This window comes from Penicillium subrubescens (assembly GCF_028828155.1).
Source record: "Penicillium subrubescens strain IBT 31985 chromosome Unknown utg000001l_segment0_segment0, whole genome shotgun sequence".
Taxonomy (NCBI): Eukaryota; Fungi; Ascomycota; class Eurotiomycetes; order Eurotiales; family Aspergillaceae; genus Penicillium; species Penicillium subrubescens.
This window is the reverse complement of record NW_026643151.1, coordinates 610,218-632,423: the sequence shown is the minus strand read 5'-3', so window position 1 is coordinate 632,423 and position 22,206 is coordinate 610,218. Positions and strand designations below refer to the sequence as shown.

At 49.7% G+C, this 22,206-nt stretch overlaps 5 protein-coding genes across 5 annotated transcripts; 1 reads left to right on the top strand and 4 right to left on the bottom strand.

Moving 5' to 3' along the window:
• Positions 1-80: 80 nt before the first annotated feature.
• On the bottom strand, positions 81-1,946 carry N7473_000169 (MDR family MFS transporter; the record flags this gene model as incomplete). Its single annotated transcript, XM_057146109.1, has 3 exons — positions 81-734; positions 845-1,660; positions 1,737-1,946. Coding segments are annotated over 3 exons (1,680 nt in total), but the record flags the coding sequence as incomplete, so codon positions are not given.
• A 5,053-nt stretch (positions 1,947-6,999) lies between these two features.
• N7473_000168 (uncharacterized protein) lies at positions 7,000-8,729 on the top strand (the record flags this gene model as incomplete). Its single annotated transcript, XM_057146108.1, has 2 exons — positions 7,000-8,372; positions 8,429-8,729. The coding sequence occupies 2 exons, from the start codon at positions 7,000-7,002 to the stop codon at positions 8,727-8,729; spliced, it is 1,674 nt and encodes a 557-aa protein (XP_057013994.1).
• Positions 8,730-9,473: 744 nt separating this feature from the next.
• N7473_000167 (sugar porter family MFS transporter) lies at positions 9,474-11,328 on the bottom strand (the record flags this gene model as incomplete). Its single annotated transcript, XM_057146107.1, has 6 exons — positions 9,474-9,851; positions 9,921-10,211; positions 10,265-10,978; positions 11,046-11,121; positions 11,194-11,245; positions 11,304-11,328. 6 exons carry the CDS (start codon positions 11,326-11,328, stop codon positions 9,474-9,476), a joined length of 1,536 nt encoding a protein of 511 aa, XP_057013993.1.
• Positions 11,329-13,951: 2,623 nt separating this feature from the next.
• Positions 13,952-14,506, bottom strand: N7473_000166 (uncharacterized protein; the record flags this gene model as incomplete). Its single annotated transcript, XM_057146106.1, has 1 exon — positions 13,952-14,506. One exon carries the CDS (start codon positions 14,504-14,506, stop codon positions 13,952-13,954), a length of 555 nt encoding a protein of 184 aa, XP_057013992.1.
• A 2,129-nt stretch (positions 14,507-16,635) lies between these two features.
• N7473_000165 (uncharacterized protein) lies at positions 16,636-17,146 on the bottom strand (the record flags this gene model as incomplete). The annotated part of the gene is made up of 2 exons (XM_057146105.1): positions 16,636-16,874; positions 16,933-17,146. 2 exons carry the CDS (start codon positions 17,144-17,146, stop codon positions 16,636-16,638), a joined length of 453 nt encoding a protein of 150 aa, XP_057013991.1.
• Between the last annotated feature and the right edge of the window lie 5,060 nt (positions 17,147-22,206).

The window sequence follows — 22,206 nt, the reverse complement described above, 5'->3', positions numbered from 1 at the left end:
CATTCTCGATGATTCATTGGTATAACTAACAAATAAAACGCTCAACGCTGGATGAAATAGCCTTCCGCGGATCCTTGATATCAGGGTGAGTCCTTTACCTCCTCACAACCCTGTGGCTTTCGCATTGATTTCCATTCCACAAGGCCTGCCCCAAGGAATGATAGTGCGGCTGTGCCCACTGACACATAAATGGTTTGAGTGACCGCAATGTTATACGCAAAAAGTACAGATCGGAGATTCAGTGGGACCCGATCTGCCAAATTCGCTGCACCTCCCCGAATAATGACCATGGGGTCAAGCGTCGGAGCATAGTGAGCCAAGTTCTCAACCAAACGGTTCTGGAAGACATTCTGTGCAATGGAAATAAAAAGAGCACCACTGAGGCTCTGCGAGAACGTGACAATAGCAATGCCGATGGGAATATCTTTCATTGGAAGGACGGTTTGAAGAGCATTGTAGCACTGTTGGAACCCGACCCCCGCTCCCACTCCAATGATGACCTCGTATCCAACCCAAATACTGCGGTCTGTATGCACTTCAAATGTCGTGCAAAGACCATAGCCAATAGTGAGAAGTGCACTTCCAAGTAACATGAGTGGCGTGTAGTACCCTAGGAGATTGACAAGGAATCCCCCAAGTGCAGAGCACACGATCATCGTCACGACCATAGGGAGATTGTTGACTCCCGACTCTGCGGCTGAAACTTGCTGAATAGCTTGGAACCATATTGGAAGCTATCGCTCTATGTTAGCGACTAATGCGTATCGGCATCTTCTCCCGGACGGGTGGTTGGAAGTATGGGAGAATGACTTGCGCTTCTTTCAAGGTAAACTAAACCACTTACATAGTAACCAAAGACAAAGAAGGAACCTCCCAGAAACATTGCATGTATCACGGCTCCTAGTACATCGCGATCCTTAAGTAGACGAGGTGGGACAGTAGCTTCGTCTTGCTTCCAGAGTTGTATAGAGCACCAGAGTGTTCCGAATACCGCGAAAAGAATGAAAAGGGCAATGATCCGCGGGTTCGTCCAGTCGTACTTGGTGCCTCCCCATTGAAGCGTCAGTAGTAGCGATATTATAGCGGGTACGAAGGCAGCGATTCCAAGCGGATCCATCTGTTTGATCTTGTTCAGGTGCCCAGGCTCGGGCCCGATTTTTGGCCGTTTTCTTGGGTCTTTGAAAAACATGGCGATGAAGAGCGCCGTGACAGCACCGAGCGGCAGGTTCAGCCAGAAACACCATCGCCAGGTAACCCGATCAGTCAATAATCCACCCAACACTGGCCCCGTAATAGTCGCAATCCCGCTTGCGCTACCTATGATCCCGAAATGGAGTGCCCGGCGATGTAGTGGAACGCTATTAGCCAGGACAAGCAGAGCACCGGGCGACATTCCCCCAGATCCGATGCCGGCTATTGCCCTTCCCAGAATTAACCCCTTTGATGTTGGTGTTGCCGCACATATTAACGAACCGATCTCAAACAACGCTAGGGCTATCATATATGTCCATTTTGTTGAATAGAATGTATATATTCTGCCGAAGGGAAGAGTGACTGCGCACGTTGTGAGAAGATAGGCGCTTGCATACCAAGAAAGATCTTCCAAGGAGTTAAACTGCTCAGTGATTTTCGGAATTGCGGTGGATAGAATTGTGTTGTCCTACGTAAGCCGAGCAAGTTAGTGTTTCAAGGATGCAACATGATATCTCACTTTCATGGAAGTGCGAAATACTCACCAAGGCGATACATATTGACTGAAGACATAAGCCAACCAGAATAGGTATCAGTTGTAATGTTGACGGATAGTCTTGCCTCTCATGAAGTTCCTCATCATCTATGGATTCTTTGAGAGGGATGTCGTCACGGCTTTCAACTGACCCATCATCCTGACTGTCTCGTATTCTCAAGGTCTCTGCCATCAACTCGGCAGAAAGGTTTCTCAATCTCTGGACTCTTGAGATTTCTGGGTATCAAGTATCTTGGGACATTCGAAAAGGCCGAAGGGTGAAGTGTTAATGAAGTGAAATTTCGAGAGGTACTTTCGAGCAAGCGTTGTACTATGTAGCTGTAACCCCATTTTGCCAAGGAAGGGGCTATGAGCTTTGTACTAGGGAAAGTTCATCGTGTATGCCATACATTCCTTCGCGCTTGTTTGGTATGCACCGACTCCATCACAGCGTGACCTTCACGACACGATATAAATCCCACAAATCCTCGGAGATCTTCCAATACTTGACTTACGAGAGTTACGTAAGAGATAAAGAAGATCTATACATCTAGTCTGTCATAGGGGAAGGCAACCACTCTGGGTAATTTGGCAATTCGGTAAATTTTGGGTTGTCGATGTACTTCTGTGCGCGTCTCCCTACATTCCGGGGAACGCTCTTCACCGAATCAAACTTTACCTAGCTAGCCTTTGTTCATTTCCGAGCCGGGGATTTATCTAACGCACTTGGATCCGTCAAGACTTTCTTCTAGGCGATTAATTGCGTCATGCATCATGGTGACCTACGAGAAGGAGCGGTAGGAACCGCCAAGGACTAACCTCGGCTTCCAATCTAAAGGAAGTAACTGCCCTGTTGAATATATTTAGAAGTAGCAAAATAATCGGTCTGATGCGAGCTTTTTCGGTGCTTTCGTATAACACTGGCCAGTTCAGCAGACTATTCCAATCCCTCGGTAATCTGACTTTCGAGTTTGCATCAAACTCGACATGTAGTTCAACTACCGAGCAGGTGAACGTGACACCTTCGTACTACGATTGCCATCGTATACCGACCTTGGTATACTCTAAGTCCAGTTCAGTTTTACTAGGTTTTCGGCGCGAGCCAGTCCCGGCGGATGGATTGTGACAAACGGTCGAAAATCGTGTAACTACCGTCGGTGGAGAAAGAATCACATTGTACTCATCTATAGACAAGAGTTAGGCTCTGCTGACCCTCGGAAACATACTTAAACCGTGAAAAGATCATGAAGGGCTCCCGGCGTCCTAGTTTGAACATTGCCGAAGAATGCGAGGAGGTAAAAAGTTGCGGTCTCGCGCTTCATGCTTGTGACATCACCGCTAACCGAGCGGAGGTGCTTATTTGGATGAGGCAGCGGTGAATACCTCATCAAGAAGGAACTGGGTGAATAAATCAGTCGCCACAAGCTGATTGAGAAAGCTAACGAAAATTATATAACTACGTGCATCGTAAATGTACTGGGAGGTGATCGATATATAGAGGTCATCTTCGGGGGGCCTACAGATCCACCACATATCTCATACATGACCTAGATAAACAAATATTGGAAGACAAACGGAATCTTCAATATTCATGGATCATGTTGAGTAGATTAGTCCAGACACCTGTTGTACAATCAAGTGTTGTGGATTGGGTCAAAAAGAATTTGGGATCTGTTTTTGTCTTGGCAATCTTTTATTTGCCTTTGGGATTCTCATCTCACATCTGCACATGCGGGAGTCCTCGATATGGAAAATTCGAGAAGTCGGTCAAGGCTATCCGCAGAGTGCTTCTTGGCTGCAGAATAGTTTTAGTTTGGTTGCATGCGAGTCGACCATCTTCGGCGTCCCGAGAAAACTCACCTGCACCACCGTGTGGTGTGGCTCCTGGAGATGTGAAACGAGGATATATCATGGATCGGCAACAAGCCACTGTTGCGGCTATTGAAGCCGCAAAAAGCAATTTGTTTAGATTTATTCAAAATTCAGGGGCTGGGGGACTAAGGATTTTTCCTTGCTATGTGTTCTATCAAAATATCACAGTGTGTACAAAAATGTATATAAAGGTTATTGATTTAGGGCGAATGAAAATGAAATGAGTCCTATTCGTATCAACACCTACTCCATCCGCAACGGAGTAGTTTTACATGGCCGGTGTATGAGATCTCCCGCCAGAAAGCTCTCTGTGGAGATAGTTAGGCTCCGTCTCAATCACCTCCAAACAACCAACGCGACGACCATAGCCACGCGCATCCCTTCCAGGAAGTGTTCTGCCTCGGTGGCCTTAAATCAACCCTACATAGAACCGGTTTCATTTGGCCCCTGTACCATATTGACAGCACGGACCAAATTCTTACCCTTCCCAAGCGGCCAGTTCGCCGTGATCCGCACGCCATGGCTTGCCCGCTTGCCCCGATCAAACCTTGAGCGGGCCAGGGTTTAGCGAGTCATGCTGGATGACCTCAGTGGCGGGCGGGAGGCGCCTCGTGGCGCCGCTGCTCACCCAGTCCAGGGCATCTGGGTCACGGGCTGTGGAAAACTTGTTCTAGAAATTTGCGAGGGATAGGTGTTGGAAAAGGGCGTAGAGTTGGAGGAAAGGGATGAACTTCGTTCAATTTGATTGGTTTAGATTATTGGGTTTAGGGAAAGGGGTTTTGTCGGGGCTATGGCGTTATGTCAGGCCATGCGAGCGATGGGGACGAGACTACGAGTGAAACGTGATGGGAGATTAGAAGCAACGTCTGTTCTTGAATGTCATCTTCCCTTCTTTCTCGTCGGTATGCCCCAAATCGACGATGGTGCCAGCCCGGAACTGCCTTTTTGGGTAGGTCCTACAGTCCATCCCCCAGGATTCGGTCGCAATCGCGGGGTGGCCGAGATGCGGTAGTAGAGGGGCAGAGCCATGACATGTTAGGTTGGATTGAAAGGTGAGAACAGAATGGGTTGCAATGATTGTTGGCCTGTTGTGGAATTTTTGTTGAAGAATGATTGGCCAGTTGCATATCTTCCGCGGGCAGACTCGGTCGTCGTTGGGCCGTCCGGTTTAAGTGGGTCGAGGGGCAGGTTGCTAGCGCGGCCCTTTCAGGAGGCCTGTGATTATTGCGGTCGGCCGATAGATTGAAAGGTATCCAAGTTGTTTCTTAGATTTGCATAGTTTTGTCCCTCGTGAAAGAGTTTTATAGATGGCCATGAGTTGTCCGACATGATACAATTATTATTGCCTTCAAGGGTTGCAATGGTTTATTGAGGCCAGGGCGGGGGAGGCGAATCAAAACTGGGAGAATGGCTAATTATGCCCGCCACCATCGAATCCATTGTTAAAGGTGACCTATCAATATCGATGTCACTGTGAATCCAGTGCCTGGCCTAGTACCGAGATTGGTGTGCTTTGAAGCGGGTCTCTGCATTGTCCTGCATCGCGATTCGCATCCCATGGACTGGTGCGAGCAGAGCAGATATCCGCCGACCAATTCAAAAGTAACCAAGAGTAGGATCCAAGGGACGTCCAACCAAGCAAATACTAAGACACATCCAAGCAATTCCAAGACCTCCTAAGCAATCCTAAGACGTCTTCAAAGCGCTTCCAAGAAACTCCCAAGAAAAGGACAAGCGATCCTTCGAGGCTGCCGGCCTGGTCAGTGGCTTGTTCACAGTCTTGGGACTTCTTAACTTGCATCCGGCGTCTGAGCGCCAAGCAGCCGACGCGGGTTGTAGTAATTTCGGCTTTGCGATTCACTTCCCGGGGTTCCCGATGGTCGGGTCAAAAGTGTGCTGGGTTGTCGTAGGATTTCGGGCATCATAGTATCTGATTCGTTGTAAGGTCCGCACTGATGGCGCGACTAAGGAGGGGAGGGGAGGGGACAGTTGAGTGGTTTGGCTGAGCCTTTTGGGTTACGCAGGTGTCGTACCAGCTCATGCTGTTGGTCTCTTCCAGACTGGCGGCCAGGGCCTTGGTTGTTTTGTGCTTCCGGAAGAAGAATTTGATCTGCCTGGCACACGGCTGCGGCTGCGCAGATTCTGTGCAGTAAATAAACATCAAACTTTCCAAAAGGCACGTAAAGGAAAAAAAATTGATTTTGTAAATGCGATCATGCTGGGAAACAAAGAAAATTGACGCCCAGACGCCCGGTCCCGGATCGAGAGTTCTCGCGTGATGCGTGATTCATACGATGAGCAAATGCTGGGGATTCGGGGCACTTTTTGCCTTCACCCATAAAATCCCCAGATCGTGAATAACACTGGACCCAGTTGACGCTTGCGTGAGGGGAAAAGAAACCGGTCTCGGGGAGGGTTGCGTACAGTACCAAAGCTTTTGCCCAGCCAGCTAAGAGGCTGAGAGGCTTGTATCGTTCTCCACTTGGCCCGGGCAACCACACATCCTGACAGGAGGAGTGATCGGCGGGGAGGCTGCTGAACCGGGTGAACCTGGGGGGATGGATGCGTCCCAGGGGCTAACTCCATCTGGCGAAGCCGAACCTGACGCCGATGGACCTTTCGAGAGGACGATATCTCATTGGGCCGTGCTGAACTCGCGTGGTCCGAAGATCCAGTCTGGACGCCCCTGCGGAGAGCCATGAGGGCTGTCAAAGGGCTGCGAGGTGAATCGATGAAGAGAATAAATATGTGCTTTGGTACTAAATCGTTTGAGCCATGGGCCCATTATTGAACCATAGCTTGGAGGACGGGGCCGTGAATGGAAGGTTCAATGTCCGTGCTAGCCAAACAGTAACAGACATTGGGCGATGTTGGACCTGAAAGGTGGAGGTGGGGAATTGGAAGTTGGAGATGGAGATGACCCCGGAGAAAGAACAGAAAACAGGTGGATCCGAGTTACAGGCGCATTTTCGAATCACCATTGATGTTCTTCTTCAGTGAGGTTCAAGTCGCGGCTCGGCAACGCTGAGAAGAGGAATTCCTGAGCGGATTGAAACTCGAACATTAATATTATTATATTATATTCTTTTTTGAACACTAACCACCAAAACGAGGTCACAGCCCCCGAATGACTGAAGTCGTTTTTAGATTTAAATCTGGCCGCCTCCCCGTCGCCATCGAAGTTTAGTGCTACTTCCTCTTCCTTTGGATTATTATTTCTTTTTCCTCTCCTTATTCACCGCCTCCTCCACTTCTCTATCTCTCCCCTCATTCACATGATAGGAGAAGTCTATAGATAAGAGCTATAGACTGGGAGGGATACTACTACAACTGCACTTTGTGTAGTATACTCGGTATAGTATAGAATTTACAGTATACTCTTTGCGTATATTCCGCCCAAAATGGCTCGGCGATTCTTGGGCCTCAATGGCACCCGCCTCCAAATCGCCATCGGCGTCCTGGCCGGCATGGATTTCCTACTTTTCGGATACGACCAAGGTGTCACCGGTGGCCTCTTGACATTGGACTCATTCCGAAAATACTTCCCTTCAATCGACACCACCGATGCCCACACAGCAGGCTGGACATCCGCGGAGAAGAGTGCCCAATCGACGCGGCAGGGTATTACCGTCGCAGCGTACAATTTGGGCTGTTTCGCAGGCTCTATCCCCACTATCTGGATTGGTAACATGCTCGGTCGCCGCAAGGCAATCTTCATTGGTTCTTTCATTATGGTTATCGGTGCTCTCCTGCAGTGTACCTCGTACGATCTCGCTCAGTTGATTATCGGTCGTCTCGTCACGGGCTTTGGCAATGGTATCAACACTTCGACCGTCCCAACATGGCAATCAGAATGCTGCAAGTCTCATCGTCGTGGTCAGATGGTCATGATCGAAGGTGCTATGATTACTTGCGGTATTACCATCAGTTACTGGATTGACTTTGGATTGATGTTTGCCGATCCCAGTGAAGTCGCATGGCGTTTCCCGTTGGCTTTCCAGATCTTCTTCGCAGCTATTATCCTGGCATTTGTCATGTTCCTGCCCGAGTCGCCCCGCTGGCTCATCCTGAAGGGTCGTGAGGAAGAGGCTCGTGAGGTTCTGGCCTGCCTGATGGGCGATGACACAGACGAGGTCTTCCTCGACACTGAGTTCACTGCTATCAAGGCGACTGTTCTAGAGATGGCTAAGGGTTCATTCCGCGACATGTTCACCATGGGCGAGGACCGCCACTTCCACCGTACAATGCTGGCATATGTCAACCAAATGTTCCAGCAGATCTCTGGTATCAACTTGATCACTTACTACATTCCCACCCTGCTCGAAGGCCAGGTCGGCCTGACCCCGACTCTGTCCCGTCTTATCTCTGCCATCAACGGTACCGAGTACTTTGCTGCCTCGTGGGTTGCTGTGTTCACAGTCGAAAAGTTCGGTCGCCGCACTCTGATGATCTTTGGCGCTGTCGGCATGTCTCTGTCCATGGCTGTTTTGGCCGTGACTGATAGCATCTCCGCCGCCAACCCCAAGACTGCTCTGGGTACTCGTGCCGGTATTGCCCAGACCGTGTTCCTCTTCGTTTTCAACACTTTCTTCGCTGTGGGTTGGCTCGGTATGACTTGGTTGTACCCAGCCGAGATTGTGCCTCTGAAGATTCGTGCCCCGGCCAACGCTCTCTCCACTTCATCCAACTGGATCTGGAACTTCATGGTCGTCATGATCACCCCTGTTGCGTTCACCAACATTGGCTACAAGACTTATATCATCTTTGCCGTTATGTGAGTCCCTCCAGTCCATCTTTATTTGTCACTCTTTACTAACGGACCCGTCTCAGCAACGCCTTCATCGTCCCCGTGGTATACTTCTTCTTCCCCGAGACCACCATGCGTTCTCTGGAGGAGATGGACCGCATTTTCCACAAGACCACCAACGTCTTCGACTGTGTCTCGCTCGCCCGCAGCGAGCCGCACATGTACGGTCCTAACGGTGAACTGCTCCGCACCCTGGATGATGTCGAGGACGAGGCCGTTCGTCGTGCCAGTGTTCTTAGCAACCCCAACAAGCGCGCTACAAACAACCACCATGAGCACATTGGCGAGAAGGACAGCTCGGGCAACTCAAGTGATGAGAAATAAGCCGCCGCGAGTTCTGGTACACTGTCTACGAGGGTAGAAGTATATTAAACCCCGCTTTTCTACGCGAGAGTGGGAACCCGGTCATGTCGTGACAATCCATTTGCCGCGCCTGTATTGCGAAATAACTTTCTTTGATGACTATTTTGATGTTTGGCTTTTTGTAGTTTGAGCACGGTCCAATACCCATGTTAGACTGATGTTGTGCTTCATGTGACAACTTAATATACTGCTATGGTGATTGTCACCTGAAAATTCCTCTTTCTATAAAATATAGTAACTCTGTAAGACGAAGATATCAAGTGGCATGAACATTGCCACGCCTTGAAAATGCCTTGTTGAGGCTTTTATCAGATCCGTGGAGTGATGATCCCTCGCTTTGAGTCTGTAGCTGCCACAGCGGTATAGATTCCGATCTTTTCTCCGTCGGAGTTGATCTTTGAGTTGCTACCTGAATAGAGAACATGGCCCTATTGGTTTACATAAGACCATTTAGCGGGCGATGTTACTGCTGCTTGGTTCAACGGAGGACGTTAGATGCTATTCAAAAAGGGGTCCGTATCAAGGCTGCCAAGCTGGCAGAAAATTCAATATTCTAATATTACAAAGGCTCGGACAGCTTGTAGGGACTGTAAGTGGGCTTGCTTGTTTCCCCTAGGTGTTCACTATCTCTGTACACAGTTTATTCTATAGACATAAATTCTAACCAGTTCCCGGGCCAGTCCAAACGAAATATCAACAACTGGCTTAGACAACCTCTTCATGGGTAGCATCAGTTCCTTCCTTCATAGTGCCAGTCTCCTTGTGCTTCTGAATCTCCTCCCCAAATCTGTCGTGGACGGTGTTTGTCCGCCATGGCTTGACATCCGTGTCAAACACCATATCAATATCCTCAAGAGACCGACCGGCAGTCTCTGGGTACGTGAAAAAGACGTGGAAAGTCATCACAAAACAGAACACGCCGAAGATAATATAAGTTTTCCACTGGATGTTATGGAATGCAGGAGCGACGAAGTAGGCCAGAGCAAAGTTGAAGATCCAGTTGGCTGAAGCGGAGAGACCGACACCCTTTGCTCGGTACTTGAGAGGAAAGACTTCTGAGGCGTAGATCCATGCGGTGGGAGCCTGTAAGTGATTGAGTATTTGTTAGAAAAGATTGCCCACTGAATCTCCGGAGGATTGTGGAGATCATACCCAGGTAAATCCATAGACCGAAGTAAATATGTATGAGAATGCAATGACTGCCATGCCGGAGGATCCTTTGATAGACCATGTGAGGTTGGCGTTGCCATTTACATCTGGAACGGGATGCCCCTTGCTGGCCATTACACCAGCGATGACAAAGTGGATCACCATGCAAGTAACGGAGCCGATAAGAAGCAACTTGCGACGGCCCACACGATCGATGTATGGTAGCATGACTCCTGTCGTGACAAGGAAGAGCACATACTGAATGGCGGATGACCATAGGGTGGTGTTTCCAGTCTGCACGTGTTGGTTAGAAAAGGTGGAGCTGTGGATAAGAAAGAATCACTCACCATGCCGGCCATCTCGAAGATATAGACCACGTAGTACATGGCGACGTTACCACCAAGCAACTGCTGCCACATTTGGACACTCATTCCACACATAGTGCGCTTCCAGACCCGGGGTCCGAACAAAGCAAGGAACGAGACATCCTTAGCCTGGTGGGCAATTCGGGCTGCCTCCTGAACCTCTTCAAACTCGACTTGCACAACGGGGTCATTGCGATTTCCATTGCCGTGCATCAATGCCAGAGTTTCCAGAGCCTCTTCCCACCGCTCCTTTCCGGCCAGCCAGCGAGGCGACTCAGGGAAGAAGAATAGCGCGATGAACAAGATGAGACCCGGCACAGCCTGGATACCCCAGCAGATTCGGAACGCAGCAGGTCCAGAGACACCAACAGCACAGCCATATGCAATAAGGTACATGATCAGGATACCCCATTCAATAGCCCACTGTTGAATACCGACGACACGACCGCGAATGCGAGCTGGCGCCAATTCCGAAAGGTATACGCATGTCTGTGATGAGGTGACTCCCACAGCAAGGCCACTAACAACGCGACCGGCTACCAGATGTGTGACATTTTGGGCACTGCACTGAAACATTGCTCCGACTATCCAAACCAAAGATGCAATCATCAGTGCCCCACGGCGGCCGAGGATATCTGAGAGCCAGCCTGCTGCGATAGAGCCGGCGAAAGAACCCGCAGACATGGAAGCAGTAATCTATATTCGAAAGAAATAGCTCAAAGTCAGCCTTCAAGTTTGACGAGCCCAGACAGTGAGAACATACCCCTCCTTGAAGATTCGAATCTGGGTGGTCGAAGAACTCGGTATATGTATCAACGCCAATCCAGGCACTCATGGAACTGATTGAGATTGTAAGCATTATCCACTGGCATGATTAACCATTGGAGCAAGTGACAATGATTGTTGCATACCTCACATCGAAACCGAAGAGGGCACCGCCGATGGTGCCAAACGCGGCGAGAACTGTTCCAGCATCAGCACAGGCCCTTGATCGAGTCGATTCTGCTTAGAAGAAACACACCATAGATATTCGAGATTCGATACATGATGGCAAACCTCGACAATTCTGATGACTCCCGCTTTTGTTCCTCGTGGTCCACGCAGGCTTTTTATAACTCGAGCGAGTCCATTACCAAGGGTCAGTGCGATGATGCGCCCAGTTGCGGGTGGCTTGCAAGCAGACTGGAACTAGGCGAGAACAGAGCCTAGCGCCGATGTATCGCACCACTCCTGAGCTCCGGTGGCACTCCGGGCTTTACGCCATCTGCGGAAAGGATCGCCTCCGGGAATGCGGAGGAAGACTGGAGGCGGATCCCAGGGATTGCAAGGTCGGGGGAATTTTGCTGCGTCATTGGGAGAAGCCGTGGAGAAAGATAGGAACGAGAGCCAGTCGGCGGACTTCATGAGTAGTTTCGGTTCGGTTGAAGCTGTGAGAATTTTAACCGAAGGCCAAGCTGGATTTACCCGGTTAGATGTGGGTATGGGATGTGGTTCTACTGGTTGAACACAGGCTAGGCACGACAGGTTTTAACCACGGTTTTATCCGAAGCAAGTTTGTCCAGTTATCGCGCAGAATTCGAACGGGCATTTGCGGAATGCAGGAGGCATCTTGACGCCTGATGCTCTTTCCAACCGGCAAATTTTAACCAAAGTGCCTATGAAGGAATTCCCGGCCCGCACCTTCTGCCCCCGATCGGCATGCCGACGTCATGCCATCCGGCTATAAGCAGGCTAATTTGTTCAAATGGCGGGTACGATACCCTCGGGGTGATATGTAGATAGAGGGTCTCACAACTCCTTGCAATAGGAAAACATTATTCTTCGGATAACTTGATTAGTTATTAAGAGGCATTTTAGGAAACTGGCGCTCGGCATGAATTAACAAAGTGGAGAAGCTAACTATGTTCAAAAACGACAAAATTCCTTAGAAGGCATAGGACTCTTCCTTTTATTCTGCACTGGGTGTAGCCATGCGCCCTTTTTAAAAGTGCTTTATGCGGCTCACGGAAGTGAAAAACTCCTGAGGTTTATATCCTAGCAAACAGATCTCGGTGTCAACATGGGACGTCACCGGAGCACGTCTATAAGCGCGCTGACCCACTCTCTAAGTCTACCTCTCAATCGGGTTTGGGAAAGATACCAAGTCAGATTGTTCGAAGACTGTTTATTGAGGAGTCGGAAGTCTCATGACAGGATATATAATAGATTTGCTTCAACTGCTAAACGTACCAGCACAGAATCTCGGAGCTTCTACACATTATCCCATGTTACCCCATGTACGTATCTTAGAATAATGACATTTTTCTAAGCTGTACACTAGTCAAAGACTTGCTATGACTCTTGGACTAGTTTGATTCCTCTTCATTCAAACCCGTTATACGTGAATCTGATAAGAGATCCGCCCTGAGGGGAGCCCTACAGCTAGGAAATTGCTATCAATCGCGAAACAAGAAGGCCGGGACTCGAAAGGAAGCCATAGTACTTTTTGCCCTTTAATAATATCCAATGCTCTATTTCATAAGGATCTCCGGATCCAAATGATGTGAATTAGAAGTTTGGCTGTCATGCCTCAATTGAATATTTAGACAACTGTTAACATGTGTGGGTAATATTCCCCGCACCAAGCACATGCACCCTCGATCAGCTATCGGGTACACATGCAATAAAGTGCATATCAGCTAATGCCGATCGGCGACAATCGTATCATTATGGAAAAGTAACGGCTTTCGTAGCACTCTCGTATGCCCCCTTCATTATCTCGGATATTCTTGATCTTTCCTTGTGACATTCTGCTATGTACCTCGAGTTATAGGTGCTGCCTGTTTTCCTAGTTCAAATATGATAGGTTTGACATATTTCATATTCATGAGTCACAGGCCTACCTGACCGTACTGCGTTGATCTGCCACTGCTCAACCTTTCTGTCTAATACTGCCGCTCTTCGCTCTCTCGTGTTTAGTCTCTCTTCCACATTCCTGGATCTATGATTAGATCGCACGATCTACTTTTCCTGTGAACTATGATCTCAGTGCACACACTGGTTTTATGCACGTTGTCTGAAATCTGACAAGAACCTAAGTTAGTGAGATATGAATCATTCCCGCCAAATTTTAGGCGATTGATGAATTCGTTGCCCCGGATCAAAAGCTCCTGTAGCCGGGTACCAGCGCCGGAGGGCCTCATCGTAGGAAGCAGACGCCAGAAGGTGGCTGTGAGGCGAGAATTTCTCTTCTTTCCCTTGGCCATGACTTATATCATTGGCGAGGCGTTGTGTTCATCTGGGGCGCTATTATTTCATCCTTGATCTGTATCTGCTGGACGAACGCGGTGATCTCGGCTTTTGAACATGCACTCGCTTCTATCTATGCAGCTACTTCACTACGGCCTGGCGCTAGCTGGGCCTTTAGAGGTCAATGACACAAATCAGAACCCAAACAATCCCTTTCGCATCAGGTGTGCAGTCTGGAGACAATCAATCAAGGGACATTTCATATTGAATTTTGTACTGTGCCAACGTAAAAATTCCATGAACCCTCAGAAAGACTTCCGAAAAGCTACTACATGTTATTTCCTCGACATGCGCCACTCCTTTAATCCCACCGGAGTAATTAAGCCATTCAAAGAAAAAGAAAAGAGGAGACAAGAAAAACCAATGACCACCCCTAATAACCTATTTCATCAAATCCTCCGGCTTCATCAACCCCCTCTTCAACATCTCCACTGCCATCGGCGCCGTATCACAAAAACAAGTCAACTTCCTCATCTTCAAACCATCATGCACCGCCCCCTCAACACTCACATACTCAAACCGAAACATCCCGCCAACTTTCGCATCCCATATCTTCCCGTCCCGATCCTTGAACTTCTTCTCCCTGCTCTCTCCCGGCAGATTCGCAAACACCGCCGCCTCCGCAACAATATGCCACGCCCCATCGTCTCCCTGGTACACGCAAGCCCAAACCGGCTCATGGATAAACTCCGTAAAACGGCGATAATCGTCTTGCGTGGCTGTGACGGCTGGCTCCCCACCGGTCGTGACGGTGCCGTTGGGCGCGATGAAGGTGTAATCGTCTGTGTGCCAGTCAGACCAGGGGTGGGACCAGGATTCGCGGGTGTCAAAGGTTTTTGTAATTTTTTCCAGCCAGGCTAGTGCTGGGTGTACGCGAGCTTCTTCCCATCCGGTGACGTAAGAGGTCATGAATGTTGGGGTGGTGGGGAGTGACATTTCGAGGAGGCTGGATGGGTGGTCAAATTGATTAGTTGTGGTAGTGGATTTGAGGTTTACCAGAAGTCCTAATTGCAGGTGTGCCACGAGGGATGTGCTTATGCCTTTATATAGCTAGTCACTACCTATCTACATTTTGCTCATTGGAACAAGAGTCAGCCGTAGCTGAAAGTGACATAGTCAAAGAGTCAGCGATACGGAGGAGAACCCCAGGATATCGAGAAAATCAAGAACCGGTAGGACACAAAATATCACCCTTGAAGCATCCCTAGCCTATCGGCAATTTTGCATTGATGTCTGGAGGTCTCAAGGAGCGCGGTGAGATTCAGCCCTGCAGCGCTCCTTGGGCAAGAGCAGTCCAAGCATTGGTGGTTCCCCGCATGACATCTGTGGTTCGCTAGCTACTAGTAGCTAAGTACGGGTGGTTCACTGGTTGCTAGCGGCGATCCAGATCTTGCTTGCTCAACATGGCAAATTTACGCTTGTTGCTGGACCAATCACAGTCCCAGATAACGTTAACGGGATTTATAGTTGGCTGCTGGATAGTTGGTACCGCCAAGACCGTGAGTGCTTGGGCAACTCTAAAGTCATAGAAACCCCCCCCCCCCAATATTGTAGGTTCCGCTTGACCCGACCGGGCGTTCCATACCTCCTTATGAAAGGATCTCGCTCTGCCCTATCAATCTCCCCGTCACCTCCATGGGCATGCCACCAGCAATCCTGATAGAAAGTGCCGAGTAAGACGACATCTATAAGGAGATTATGATTCGTACACGTCCGTGGCCGTAGTTAGACTAACCGATGGGTCTTAAAGGCTGACTCGGTCTAGCTAATAATAAGCCGCGCGACCTTCGCTTATGCAGGCTTGTCTGATGCGCTATTCGAGGGGTCCAAGGTCTTTAAATCATACACGTCCTGGGCTGGATAAAACAACCGAGCGGGTGTGGTTGACGCCATAGGCTCTACGGCCGTAACCACCTGGTATGGCTGGCTGATGCCTCTTTCGGTAATTCTTGTTCTCTCTGGGCTCGTTTGCGTGCCGCCTCGGTAGGCATTATTTTGGCGATTGTAGCTACTCATTGAAACACCTATCCCAATGATCAATGATCATATCCTGCATCAGGGTGGAATCACGTCTTTCCACTTTCCTTTTGTAACTCCGACAGCTGGGATACTTTAATCATGAGGTCCGAAGCTGTCAGCTTTGAATGTGCATTCTTGTGTTAATTCGAAGAATCAGAAATTTAGTCGATGCTGGAGTTCCGACCAGAGAACCTGATTTTCAACCTATGAGCGTGTGTTTCTCATTCGACGGAAACACAGCTGATTTAAAGCGGAGCAGCGACCGCACAGAGTTACACAGCTCTGCTGGAATTGCGTTTTATTATCTGACTTAGGACTACAATCTGAATTGGTTTGCCCACGATCGCTACCTACCTCCACGGGCTAGACCTAGTCTACTAGATCGCGTATATGCCATTTTGACACTCTTTATCAGCGAAGATATACTTTGATGCATTACCCAGTAGGTCTACTGACGAATCTATATATATGCATCACAGCAATTAGAATCACCATCAGCGTCAGTATCTTCTACTAAATTTGCGTGGAAGGAGACAGTGATACTACTATCAACAGTATTGAGGTCTTCACTACTATACTGGGTGATAGTACTGATTAAAGGAAGGGAACTAGCTAAGTAATATCAAAAAAAGCACAGAAGAAGCATCTATGTATCAATCCATAACCTGTGTCTAACATGAGAACTGTCGAGTCCGATCATGCTGGCGAGCCAGGCACCAAGTGGCTCGCTAGCGTCAACGGGCTCAAAAGCCCTCCTATTTGACACAAGCCAGAGACCGACCCGAGAGATATCCGCCATTTCAACCAAAGTAACTGCCAGATTCCATCATAGAGAAGTCATCTAACCCCGCCAGACGGACAACTGGTACGACGTATCCGCCTCGAAAGACTCTAAAGAGCCTCTTTACCAGGGCATGTGCCAGAAACTATCACTGCAAGGGTATCCAAATACCTCTCTAGTGGGTGTAGACCTGCCATGATTATTAGCAATGGTAAAAGGACTTGATCGGAATGCGACATGCTTGGTACGCATCTGAGTCATTTTCCTATGCATCGTCTGTCAGGCCCAGATAAAGGACTACCCGCAGAACGGCCGCAATATCTTTCTGACCATCCAAATAGACAGCTCCGAGTATAGCCTCCATGGTGGTGGCCATCAGCCTGTCTTGCACCACCCCGCGGGATGAGGGATTAAGGTGAATGAAGGTATCGAGTCTTTTGGCAAAGCCAATCTGCCAAAGGTTTTCGTTGGCAGCCCAAGTATCATGTAACTGGGTTGTACGGCCTTTTTGAGTTAGAGTTAGTACAGACAGCCTTCCATGTATAATCTTAAGAAATCTCACCGATGGAGGCATTAGTCTCGTAGCCCATCATCCGTATAATGAGCTTGAGAGTGGCGTCACCGATGAGCGCCAAAGGTTTGTTACCCTCACGCAGCAGGCCGAATCCTGCAGCTTGGAGTGCCCGATCCAGAAGAATTTTGTCCTTGAATTCGTACCCTATGATCTCCTCCACCTCTCTGATGCGCTGGGCAGAATGGAAAATAAAGTCAGACATCTTTCGCTAGATGGCCAAACAAACCCGATGGAGGTGAGCCACGAGAAATTTGGAACAAAGAGATGGCAGAATTTCAACAACTCAAATAGAAGAATATAACTCGAGGAAAAGAAATGTCTCTGAGGATGACAGCTTGTCGGGGTCTGCTTTCCATGCCTTTTATGGTGCGGTGTTGGGCTTCGATCACGAAAATTCAGCCTCGCTTCATGCCCTAGGCATGCCATATCCCCGTTGACACGCAGTACCAAAATGCAATCCGCCTGGTATCTGTGCCATCCATTATACTGCTGCGGCACCTCCTACTATGGAGGCACAGATACCAGTCATTTAAGCAAAACAACGGCCTCTCTAAGCATGCACTGCATCCTTGTCTAGGCAGGCACGTCTTCAAGCTCTATTTCAGCTTCTCTTGTCCAATCAGTTCCAAACCACTATTATTAGTCATCTGCGACGCTGGAACCTCAGTTAACTAGTTAGCGCCGTTGGAAATAATGACTAGCATCTGATGGACCCAACAGAATCTGCATTCCAAATTCGGAGAGATAAGGTATCAAGCCGGACTCAATATCCATTCTCACAGGTCAGTTGGAAAAGTTGACTTTTGTTGCAATGTCTTCGCCCCATCCTTGTGATGATCTGAGCGATCCAGAGGATGTACTCTCAGTCCGTCTCAAAGGAGGATGAAAAAAAATCATTGAAGAAGTCCATGTCTACATGAAATTCTGTAGAAAATAAGTCGCATGGAAGTGACCCTTAGAGCAAAAGACCTAGCCACGGCTTCTCCTGGAACATGACAAACTGAGTGTGCAGAGGTGACCATTCGGTGCTACCCACGCAATATCGTATTTTACATTTTCATAGACCACTTTCGATGTCACACACTTATTTATGCATTTTATCTTGGGCGCTTATTCGCATTTTTTCCTAATAAGGGAGGTTAGGTAGGCTTCCAACTGTCCCGGCATGGTTATCTCCCATTGCCTTTCAAACTTAACTCTCTGTTGAGCCTCCTATCGCTATTGAAATACATCACATGTACTGGCTACTAGTCGAATCTTATATACTTCCGTTTGTTGAATCTCTGGTTTCTTGGCCATTTCTCCATTCTGGATACCTTCTAGGAGTGTAGATTGTAACTACCGATGGTTGAGAACACGATTAAACAGACTAACGGGACTGACCAATCAGAAGCCTCGAGTTAGGAGCGTGCCTGTTTCCCCAGGCACCAGGATAAGATATCATTGCATCGGATCGTTGGGGTCAAGGTTTGTATCAATAAGTTATTACCTGAATGGCGCCTGGATGACATTACCTCCAGCATTGCATGTCTATACATCGTGTGAGCATGTCAACCTCCCCCTGCGCTGTTGGGTTTGCAATTCATAATCAACGGGGGATCAACAATGACTTGGCACACCGCCACTTGCAGTGTATACATACTGCCACCTTAAGGTACACAGGGATTCCGTAACTTGGTGAGGCAGCGAGCCATCGAAGCCCGCCTCGAAGTGGAGGTCCAAGCCTTCGAACGCCACCGTGAATGGTCGCGTCGTGAGGCTGAGGCCTACCACACTATTTTCCGGTACCTGTCTCCGCATATCAGTGTGCACGTCGCGGGACTCGAGACGTCCCGCGACCTGTGGAATGAACTGGAAGAACGGTACCGGCGCATAGAGCTGGCCACGTTCTGCGAGCTGTTCGCCCAGACCGCGGATTAATATCGTGAGGGCGAGGGTGACGACCCTTTATACCCACGCACCGTCCCCGCGGTGGATCCTGGACTCAGCCGCCACTAGCCACATCTGTTGGGACCGGAGTTGCTTTATTAACCTGCGGCCCCACCGAGAGATGCTGGACACGGCGGGCGATCCAGTGGAAGCCGAAGGGATTGGCACGGTGAAGCTCACACTCCGGGGGAAGTTCAACCATCCCCTGGTGTTAAAGAACGTGTATTTCGCGCCGCGTATCGGTATGAACCTGATCAGCGTGCCGAAATTACTACGAGACCGCTATTCGGTGGTGGCACACCCGCAGAACGTCTTTGTGCAACGCCGAGGACGAACAGTGGGGACAGCCTACCATGCGGAGGAGGATCTGTTCATCCTGCGGTGCTATGTGAGCCAAATATCCCGAGAACGAGTCCAACTGGCGAGGGCGCCGACGGACTGTGTCCATGCAGATTCCCTGGAACCGCAGGCGGTGGACATGGACGTCGACGACCGTCTAGAGTCAAGTGGTGCGCAAGGCGCGGCGGCCACCTCTGAACTCGGTGGTGAAGCTCAGATACTCGAAGAAGATGCGAGCACAGGAGTGGACCAGGCCACTGAAGCGCTGTGGCACGCTCGGATGGGACATCTGAACCGGGGTGACTTAAGGGTGGTCCTCCGTCAGACTGGTACTCCGTACCGACCGCTAACGCAGAGCGAGCTGCTGGCAACGCCGCAGTGTCCAGCGTGCATGTCGGGTAAGCAGCATCAGAAGAGAAACTCCCGTGCAAGACGGCCACGTCTGCACTCGTCGCGAATCTTCGAAATGATCCATTCAGACCTCATGGAAATGCCCGTCGCCAAAGATGGCTCCAGGTACGTGATCACATTTACTGACGATTATTCGCGCGGCTCGTGGGCCTATACCATGAGATGGAAACACGAAGCGCTGCAGAAGTTTCGACAATTTGAGGCCTGGGTGCACCGACAGTTCGGCGCTTAGATTAAACGGTTCCTCACCGACAATGGAAGAGAATACTTGCCTATCAGAACACACCTCGAATCCCAGGGAGTTGAGTTTGATACCTCGCCGCCATATTTCAAAGGGCAGAATGGGCTGGCCGAGCGCACGAACCGCACTATCCGGGAGCGGATCAACACGCTCCTGTCCGATGCGAAGCTTCCTCCTTCCTGGTGGACCGAGCTCTTAGACACGGTAGTCTATCTGAAGCTGTGGGCGCCAGCATCAATCCTCCACAAGAAGACACCGTACGAAGTCATCTACGGGAAGCCACCCAAGCTGCTGCACCTGCGACGGATCGGCTCCCGCGCATGGGTATTGATCCCCAAAGAGCATCGGGCGAAACTCGGACCACGATCGTCGGAGTGCCGGACTGCTCGGTTACTGCGAACCCAATCAATACAACCTGTACGAGGTACACTCTGGAAGGACAGTCTTTTCCCGTGATGTCGAGTTCGATGAAAGGACCCCAGTGGCGCCTCTCATCGAGGGGGAAACAGGCAACGACCTCCCGGACAATGCTCCTCCATCACTTGTCTCTCCTGAACTGATGCTGCCTCCATCTGGCGCGCTACCTACGCCACTTCCGCCTCCTGACAAACTAGAGAACGCTCCTTGTGGGCTAGTTGATAACGTGCCGTCTGAATCTGAACCAATTGATATCCCCTCACCAGTCAATCCAATCCCTCATGAGACACAATCCACACAGGACCTAGGCTACTCCTTATTTGGCCGAAGACGAAGACCCTCCAGGCGTCTCTTGGAGTCGCTAGGCAAGGTGTATGCGACAGGGACATTGAATGCAACCGCCACCAAAGACGTTGATCCCCTGACCTTCCACGAAGCCGTGTCGGGACCGAATCAGCTGGAATGGTGGGCCGCGATCCAGAAAGAATACTCTTCGCTTCTCGAGCATGGCACATGGGAGAAGGTTCCACGAAATGAAGTTCCCCATGGGGATCGGATTATTGGCTGCAAGTGGGTATTCAAGACGAAGGCAAATGGAATTCGGAAAGCGCGACTGGTCATCAAAGGCTACCGACAGAAATATGGAATTGACTATCACGAAACCTTCGCGGCCGTGTCCCGAATGGGTTCGGTCAGCAGCATCGTTGCGAGTGCGGTGCTGCGTGGATGGAAACTCCACCAATTCGATGCCGTCACTGCCTTTCTCCACGGTGATGTCGACTCGTCAATCTATATGGAGTTGGCAGAGGGCTTCGAGGAAGACGGATACGTTTGCCGCCTTCGACGCTCCTTGTACGGACTGAAGCAGGCACCATGGATTTGGTACCAATGCGTCCACCGTGTCCTGGTGGCTTACGGCTTCACTATGGCCCAGTCCGACAATTGTGTTTTCTATAAGCCTAACTGTGTCGTCTGCGTGTACGTCGACGATTTTCTGGTCGCAGCCGCGGCCGACGCCGAGATCCAGCAACTTCAAAGGGCCTTGGAATCGAAGTTCAAACTGAACGATCTGGGAACGCCGCGTTCATTCCTTGGAATTCAATTCGACTTCCATATGGACGGATCGATTTCGATTCACCAACACCAATACATCCAAAAGGTCCTTTCCGACTTTTGCATGGAGATCTGTCAACCGAAGTCTACACCGATGGCTCCAAAAGCTCTTTTGAATAGCGTTCCCGACGGGAGCGACCTGGATGAAGATACGAAGGCCCGGTTCGGGACCGCAATCGGGTCACTGATATATCATATGGTCGGTACGCGCCCTGACATCGCGTTTGCGCTTGGGACGTTGAGTCGCTTCACATCCCGACCGCAGTCGCATCATCAGGCTGCACTGCAGAGACTGCTACGCTATGTCAAGGCCACGCGATTCTATCGCATCACATACCGCAGCGGGCAGTTGATTGGATACACCGATGCCGACTTTGGAGGTTCCGTCGTCACTGATGGTGCATACTCCACGTCTGGCTATGTGTTCAAACTTGCGGGAGCACCAGTTTCCTGGTCATCCAAAAGACAGGGGGAAGTGGCGACGTCCACGACTCACGCCGAGTACATTGGCCAATACAATGCTATCCTTCACCTGCAATGGCTCCGCACATTTCTGGCGGAAACCTACCTATTTCGATCACCAGTGACCAACATCATGGCTGACAATCAATCTGCCGTTGCTCTCTCTCGCGACCCTGAGTTTCACAAACGGACGAAGCATTTCAACGTGAAATCCTACTATCAGAGAGCAGTTCTGAATAAAGAGGAAATTTGTCTCGAATACGTTCCAACCGAAGAACAAGCAGCCGATGGGCTCACCAAGCCTCTGGGTCCCTCTCCGTTCATGAAGTTTTGCACGCTCTTGGGAATTG